At 43.1% G+C, this 8,681-nt stretch overlaps 1 protein-coding gene across 4 annotated transcripts in view; it reads right to left on the bottom strand.

Annotated features, from left to right (window-relative positions):
• Positions 1-160: 160 nt before the first annotated feature.
• Positions 161-8,681, bottom strand: part of LEO1 (LEO1 component of Paf1/RNA polymerase II complex) — a 50,514-nt gene continuing 41,993 nt past the window's right edge. Inside the window, exons 11-12 of one of the 4 annotated variants that reach the window (XM_024761851.1) lie at positions 3,424-3,538; positions 161-1,540 (exon numbers count right to left, since the gene is read on the bottom strand). In XM_024761851.1, coding sequence (XP_024617619.1) covers positions 3,434-3,538 — 105 coding nt within the window. In that variant the 3' untranslated portion in view covers positions 161-1,540; positions 3,424-3,433. Of the gene's footprint in view, positions 1,541-1,599; positions 3,539-8,681 lie in introns of those variants that run through there. The other 3 variants (XM_024761852.1, XM_024761850.1, XM_024761853.1) reach the window with 3 other exon arrangements.

The following is an 8,681-nucleotide window of genomic DNA, read 5'->3' as shown; positions in this document are numbered from 1 at the left end:
GGTTACCAGTGGGGAGAGGGAAGGGGGAAGGGACAAAATAGAGGAAGGAGATTAAGAGGTACAAAGTACTATGTACAAAATAAATAAGCTACAAGGATATACTGTATAGCACAGGGAATATAGCCAATATTTTATAACTTTAAACAGAGTATAACTTATAAAAATATTTGAATCACTATTTTGTACACCTGAAACTAATATAATATTGTAAATCAACTATATGTCAATTTAAAAAAAACCTTGTTTCCTCAGACATAGGAAGGCAGACTGCTTCTCACAGGCAAGGCAGGCTCAGAGGGACTAGAAAATTTGTTTTTCAGCTTTATCTGAGTCCAAACAGAAATCCCCATTCCTAGTTTCTTTCTCAATCAATACCCTTTCACATGAGAGACTTGAAGAGGCTGTGAATTCAGTTGATGTTGTAGTTCTGCAACCACACAATTACATGCGTTTGATTTTCAGCTACCTCAGCCCTCTGACTACAAGATATGAGATTCCTTTAGGGCTGTCACAAGTGCTGTCACAAGCAGAATGTTTGAAGACCTAAGCTTCTGTGAAGTCATAAAGAGAAAGACAAATACCACATCCCTTATATGTGGACTCTAAAATACAACACAAAGGAACCTATCTACAAGACAGAAACAGACTCACAGACATAGAGGACAGACTTGTGGTTGCCAAGGGGGAGGAGGTGTGGGGGGAGAAGGAATGGGAGTTTGGGATTAGTGGATGCAAACTATTATATAGAGAACAGATAGACGACAAGGCCCTCCTGTATAGCATAGGGAACAACATTGAGTATTCTGTGACAAACCCTAATGGAAAAGAGTATGAAAAAGAATATATATGTATGACTGAATCACTTCGCTGTACAGCAGAAATTAACACAACATTGTAAATCAACTCTACTTCAATAAAGTTTAAAAACAAACTGAAACTAACCTAAGCTTGTCGACTTTCTGTAAGTGCCCCAGGGCACTCAGAAGCATCCATCCCACACCACAGTCCTTAGTCATCAGGACTGCCTAGTAAGTGTAGCAGCCGCTTAAGCCCTCAATCACAGGGGATAATCTGGTTCATCATGATGCCAAGGCACCACCAGCATCCTGTTTCCCATTGGTGAGGAGCTCAGACCCAAACCAATCTACACATCTCATCTTTGAGGATTTGCTTCCTGGACTACCCAGTCAGGTCCAAGTTGGGCAACAGAAAACATACCAGTTGTCTACACAGATAGATCTTAATATTTTTTAAAAATTGTAATTAGGTTTCAAGTTGTTGATTTGGTTACAAAAAGTACAAAGAGGACTCCCTAAGGGATCACAGAATTAGCAAATTCAGAGAGCAACTTCCACCCCTAGAGATGAGGGAACAAAGGGGAAAGTTAGAATTATTATTAAACTTACAAACTTACAGACAGGGCCCCTTGGAGCTGAAACATACCTGAGGAAGAGAAGTGTCCAGCTGGTACTGACGTCTCTCGGGAGTACAATGTAGCTGCCTCTTCAAGTCTTGGTAAACTGCAAACCGGACTGAGCTGCTGTGGGAAGAAACTACTGCTGCTGCTGCTGCGCCCCCTCAGAAAGAATGGAGGTCAACAGGAAGCCCCCAGAAAAGTTCCATAAACAAACAGGAAGGAGCAATCTTTTCTTTGTTATTCAGGCTCCCAGTTCTCTCTGGCGCCCCCTAACAGGGGGCAGCTGGCAAAACTGAAATGTGCTTGCAGAGCCTTGGCTCTGCATAGCCAAGCTCTGTAAAGAAGGGCAGGTTTGGAGACAAGAGACAAGAGTTCAATCACTGTCATATATGTGTCTGCTAGTGAAAAAACAATGTTGCCTTGGAAAGGACAGAGTCAAAATGAAGGCTCTCAAGAGCCAGGCATCGGAGTTCCAACTTGATAAACCAAGAAACAGCAAGGGACTGAAGGTTTCTGAGTTTAGGAGACTGACACAGTGGTGAGTTAGGACCTTATTCTCTTTCAATGTCACTTCTCTATAACCAGGCTTCAGGGTGAGCCTCCCACAAGCCACCCCTCCTAGATTGTATTAACAGGCCTAGTCCGTTCCTAAGGGAAAGATTAGGCTATGTAGAAGAGCACTGCAGAAAAGACAAATACATATCTCAAATATGGATTTCAAATATATCTGCTAATTCTTTGCCATTTCTACCATCGAGAGGAGTCAAATTTCCCTCCCTTTGAATATGAGCTCACATCAGTGACTCACTTCTATTGAACAGAATGTGGTGGATTTTGAAAAAAGATAATACAGCTCTCTTGGGGTGCTCACCGTTGGAACCCGGCCACCATGCTGTGAGAAAGCAGGGCCACAACTAGGACGTAACGTGTGAGATACTCACTTTGGTGAAAAATATAAGTGGCGCCAGAATCTTAGTGATCAAGGTAAATAATATTGCAATACATTTTAAACTCCATGCAAAAAACTCCCATAAACAAAACATCAAAATTTCAAATAAAGAGACAATCTATCCAGTTCTGTACTTGTGCCACTCTTCTCACTTGGCTTACCCTAATCCCAGTCCTGTCAGATCATCTTTATTTGAATTTTTAACATTTTATTCATCATTTTTTTACATTAATTTTAATTTTTTAAAATGTTGTATTACGGTAATATTAAACTTGATTACTGTAGTGGGCTGAATAGGGACCCTTCAAAATTCATATCTACCCAGAACCTCAGAATGTGACTTTATTTGGCAATAGGATCTTTGCAGATGTAATTAGTTAAGATGAGGTCACACTGGATTAGGGTTAACCCTAAACCCATTGGTGGGTGTCCTGAAAGAAGAGTGGGATCTGGAGAGACAGAGCGGAGACACAGAGAGACACAGAGCAGACACACAGGGAAACAAGCCATGTGAAGACAGAGGCAGAGATTGGAGCTATGCTGCTACGAGCCAAGGATTACTGGGATCCTCCAGAAGCTAGGACAATGCAGGGAAGGATTCTTCCCTTTAGAGGGAGCACGGCTCTGCCGACACCTTTATTTAGCATTTATAGGCTTCAGAACTGTGAGAGAATGTGTTTCTGTGGTATTAAGTCACCCAATTTGTGGTACTTTGCTACAGCAGACCTAGCAAACGAATACAATTACGGAGGCTTTTTTGCGCCCCTTTTAAAACTCTGCACCCCAGAAGAATGCCTCACTCGCTTCACCTGGCCCTTGCAAGGCTTCTTTGTGGGGCCTGGGACGAATTCACTAAAACCTAAGAATTAGTGTAAGGCATTAACAAAATCAGCCTGCTTTGGGAGGGGTCAATTTCTTGAACAGAGACCTGCTTTTAAAATTTTTTTATTACAATTAAAATTACTCAAAAGCAAATCAATTTATTTCAGTCAAAATAATTCATGTTTACATCATATTTATAAAACAAACTGTACAATAAAATACATAAAGTTCTCACATTTTCTACTTCAATCATCATCTTCTTCCTCTTCATCACTGATCACGTACTTCTTGTGCTTTTTATTTGCTTTATCATCATCTTCCGCTTTTCTCTTTCCAGAAGGCTCACCTTCCTAAACAGATAAAAATTTGAAAAATCTCAAAGTTCATAGAGAATATTTCTAGAAAGGTTTATCAAAAGTAGCTCTGAGCTGAATAACTCTCTGAAAACCCAAAGATAACATAAAATTTTAATAAGAACATTTACCAGCTGAATAAAACCAGTGGTTAATGTCATGGCCAGTTTCCAAGTCTACAGGTACTAGAGGCATTCAAAATGACTCCGGAGTAATAACAAAACTAACCCTAAAACCCAATTTCAGGCCCATGAGGGCGAGCTAAGCAATTGTGACCCAGTCTCACAGGGGGAAGAAGCTGTTGTACATGGAGAAGAGCTGCAGGAAAGTGGAAATGGGCTTTGCCCTGGGAAGAGTTAGGGCTCTCCCAAAGAAGTCAGCCTATATAACCACTTGTTCTGCTGACTATTTTGACCATAATTAGGCATTTACTTAAACTTTTTTCTCTACTTGCTGAGCATTTCACTTCTTCGTTACCTAAAAAGCATTCTAAAGACTGTCAATTTTTTTTTTTTTTTTTTTGCGGTACGCGGACCTCTCACTGTTGTGGCCTCTCCCGTTGCGGAGCACAGACTCCGGACGCGCAGGCTTAGCGGCCATGGCTCATCGGCCAGCCCCTCCGCGGCATGTGGGATCTTCCCAGACCGGGGCACGAACCCGTGTCCCCTGCATCGGCAGGTGGACTCTCAACCACTGCGCCACCAGGGAAGCCCTAAAGACTGTCAATTTTTTATTATTTATTTATAATTTTATTTATTTATTTATTTATTTATGGCTGTGTTGGGTCTTCGTTACTGTGCGAGGGCTTTCTCTAGTTGTGGCAAGCGGGGGCCATTCTTCATCACGGTGCACGGGCCTCTCACTGTCGCGGCCTTCTCTTGTTGCGGAGCACAGGCCCCAGACACGCAGGCTCAGTAGCTGTGGCGCACTGGCTTAGTTGCTCCGCGGCATGTGGGATCCTCCCAGACCAGGGCTCAAACCCGTGTCCCCAGCACTGGCAGGCAGATTCTCAACCACTGCGCCACCAGGGAAGCCCAAGACTGTCAATTTTTTGAAATAACTATTTCTTGTTTTGGATGTACTAAAAACTCACAGAATAAAGATTTTTTTTAATATTTGAAAAAAAATTTTTGAAGAAATTAAAGGCTTTCATACACAAGTTTCCACTGCTTAAAGTCACGTTGTATAATGTTCTAATAGAAACAAAAAATTTGGGAAGTTTTCTAAAAACACTTCTTACAGAAAGAATTTGAACAGATCAACATTAAATAATATCAAAAATTGATTAAAATGAAATGATACTAAATATGATACTCCAGAATTGCCTTAACAAGACTCCTCACCAAAAATAAAACAGGGTGAACAAAGTTTAAAAGTTGAAGTTGGGGAAGGCCAAGCATCTTACTACCCTGTCCAGAGAATGCTTCTGGATGTAGCATACAAGCTGGCATAGCCACTTTTTCTGATGCCTGGCCCTCTGAGGAGAAGATATCAATACTATCTCACACTTGTTTCCTGCCTTATTATCCCAGATGCATCCCCACAGACCTGAAGTCATAGGAGAATTCAAACGGGTAAGTTACGAATCCACAGGAAAAGATCCAGAAGTCCTACTGCACTTACTTCCCAGCTGGCAGCAACAAAGTTACCCCAACAGCAACCCTGGAGGATGGATCCTGCCCCCAGGCTGTGACAAGCCTCCTTTCTACTTCCCAGCCTTGAGCAAACCTAAACACTTCTCTCGCAACCCCACACTGGCAAAGGCAAGAAGCACATTCACTACTACCACCACTTTTCCTTTATTTTCAGCTGATGAATCTTACCTTAAACTCTACATGCCAGCCTGGTTTGTGGCAACCTTCCCCAAGTAAACTTCAGTGTGTATGGTCTCTTCAGCTCTAAAGTTCTTTAATGGGTTTAAATTTGAGTGAATAAAAGAATAACGGGCATGGTAGGTCTAAAAGGTGGTAGAGCCTGTCCTAAAGGAACCTAGACAGGGCCAAGCAGCTGGGAAGTCAGGAGCCAGGTCAAAGCTCTCCCAAAGAAGTCTAATTGGCACCGGTTCTAATCCACTGTCTCGGGTAAGATGCTCTGGAATTCTGCTCTGAAAATCCTTCCAGGACCAACTTCCCAGGCGGCTACAGACAAGCACAGTAAAGCCCAGCAAAGGCATGCAGGCCTGCTACTCCCAGGACTTAGAAAGTTGAGTGGCAACCTTCAGGAGACCTCATTTTGTGAAAGCAGGGGTGTGGGATTCTGCCTTAGTGAACTTGGCTGGAATAAATCCCTGTGCCATGTAAATGCAACAAATAACAAAAATACTCATATATTAGATGCACACAGGCTGACAGGAGAAGATGACGAAAGAGTAGGACGCGGAGATCACCTTCCTCCCCACAGATACATCAGAAATACATCTACATGTGGAACAACTCCTACAGAACACCTACTGAATGCTGGCAGACGACCTCAGACCTCCCAAAAGGCAAGAAACTCCCCACGTACCTGGGTAGGGCAAAAGAAAAAAGAATAAACAGAGACAAAAGGATAGGGACGGGACCTGCACCAGTGGGAGGGAACTGTGAAGGAGGAAAGGTTTCCACACACTAGAAGCCCCTTCGCGGGCGGTGACTGCGGGTGGCGGAGCGGGGGAGCTTCGGACCCACGGAGGAGAGCGCAGCCACAGGGGTGCGGAGAGCAAAGCGGAGAGATTCCCGCACAGAGGATCGGTGCCGACCGGCACTCACCAGCCCGAGAGGCTTGTCTGCTCACCCGCCTGGGCGGGCGGGGCTGGGAGCTGAGGCTGGGGTTTCGGAGGTCAGATCCCAGGGAGAGGACTGGCGGCTTGAACACAGCCTGCAGGGGGTTAGTGCACCACGGCTAGCCAGGAGGGAGTCTGGGGAAAAGCCTGCTGCTGCCGAAGAGACAATCCACAATCAACTTGATGTACCCTGCATCTGTGGAATACCTGAATAGACAACGAATCATCCCAAATTGAGGAGGTGGACTTTGAGAGCAAGACAGATTATTTTTTCCCATTTTCCTCTTTTTGTGAGTGTGTATGCTTCTGTGTGAGATTTTGTCTGTATAGCTTTGCTTCCACCATTTGTCCTAGGGTTCTGTCCGTCCGGTTTTTTGTTTGTAGCAAGGTAAAAACCCACCAGACCTAACAAATGAAGAAGAAATAGGCAGTCTACCTGAAAAAGAATTCAGAATAATGATAGTAAAGATGGATCCAAAATCTTGGAAATAGAGAAAATGCAAGAAACATTTAACAAGGACCTAGAAGAACTAAAGAGGAAACAAGCAATGATGAACAACACAATAAATGAAATTAAAAATACTCTAGAAGGGATCAATAGTAGAATAACTGAGGCAGAAGAACGGATAAGTGACCTGGAAGATAAAATAGTGGAAATAACTACTGCAGAGCAGAATAAAGAAAAAAGAAAGAAAAAAACTGAGGACAGTCTCAGAGACCTCTGAGATGAACACAAAGCTTTCTAATACAGCCATGAATGCAGGTCCCTAAAGACACAGGAACAGGCAGCCCACAGTTATGGAGGAGTTGTCTTCCAACAATTTATTTTTTAGACTGATTGTAAAACTCACATTAGAAACCAGCTCTCAGAGTTTATTTAACCCAAAATATACCTAAGAATATATACAAATAAGGGTGTCTTAAAGTATAAGTGACCAACACCAAGAGTGTCAAGGCTTCCAGGGAAACACATTCAGAATCCCAACCACACTGGAGGGGAAGCTGGGACTACCCTGGTTCCAAGTTGCTGATGGCTCCATAAACAAAGGGGCCTCTAACAGGTAAGGCAGGGCTGACAAGGCGGGAATGGAGGCTCCACGAGGCAGAGCTGGGGGAGGAAAGAGAGACATGGAGAGGAACCAGACCACCAGCACCACATTCTAGGTAGTCCTTCGCAGGTCATCTCTTTCATCCAAGAAAGCTGAGGCCTGGCAGTGATGCCCTTCCTTCCCATTGTCTGCATGTTCCTTTCCACGGCAGTCTTTCCCTTTTCCACAGTTTCTTCTACTACCCATCTTTCCACTTTTGCTGTAATTTAGGTTTTCTAAAGTTTTCACTGCTTACAAAAATAAGGGAGGATAAAAAGTTCTGTTTCTCTCCTTTTTTGTAACTTAGACCCTGTTGGGGAAGGGAAGCTAGCATTCACCCACTTTCATATCTGTTATTTACTATAATACAACTTTACAAGGCAGCGAGCATAAACCCCATAGAACAGATGAGAAAACAGACTTGGAAATGTGAGATGACTTGCTCAAGGCCATACAAGTAGTATAAAATAGCCCAAGATTCAGTAATCCAGTTCATTCTAATCTAGACCCATGCCCTTTCCCCATATCAAGGAATGCTCTGGTGACAACAGTGGTTCTCTGGGGTGGGGACTTGGGGTCTGAAAACTCGGTTTATCTCAGAGGAATAACTAGGTTCATGGCGTGTGGGTAGGGTTTAGTGTGCAAATAAGGAGAGGGACCTAGAGCAGGTCTGACCCCTTTTGTCCTCTCTCCCATTGTGACCCATGCCAGGACTTGAACTGGGGCAATAAGGGGAGGCAGAGGCAGGGGTTGGGAGGTCCAGGCAGAAGTAGTCTCTGTTGTCAGGAAAGGGGAAAGGAGGGGTACAGGAAGACTTAACAGCGTGTATTTGGGTGCAGAAGATAGAGGGTAGCTCCTATAACAGACAGCTAGGAGACATCTGCAAGAGACATTTTTAAGTCAGGAAGTTACAGGTTTGCAATTGCCCAGACTAGAAGAAGACTATTTGATGGATCACATTTAGAAATCTCATTTCTGAGAATACTAGAAATAAACAGAAGTCCCATGGCACTTTTCAAGTTTTATTCACAGTTTCTGCTTGCCAAAAAATAAAACGGCATCTGCTTAGATGAGGATTCCTGTTTGCCAACAGTTCAACACACTATAAATGCATGATTAAGATGTTTCCTATCTAACTTAAAACAAGTATGTTGCAGAATAATTTAACAATTTTTGTCTAGTTATCTTCCATAGCATGCCACTTTCAAGAAAGACTGGGAAATATTAAATGTTGTAATTAACAATAACACAAGAACAAAATTCTGTTTCACATGAGAAAAGAGCTCACAGA

This window comes from Neophocaena asiaeorientalis, unplaced genomic scaffold (assembly GCF_003031525.2).
Source record: "Neophocaena asiaeorientalis asiaeorientalis breed wild unplaced genomic scaffold, Neophocaena_asiaeorientalis_V1.1 scaffold506, whole genome shotgun sequence".
Lineage (NCBI taxonomy): Eukaryota > Metazoa > Chordata > Mammalia > Artiodactyla > Phocoenidae > Neophocaena > Neophocaena asiaeorientalis.
This window is presented reverse-complemented; position numbering and strand designations above follow the sequence as displayed.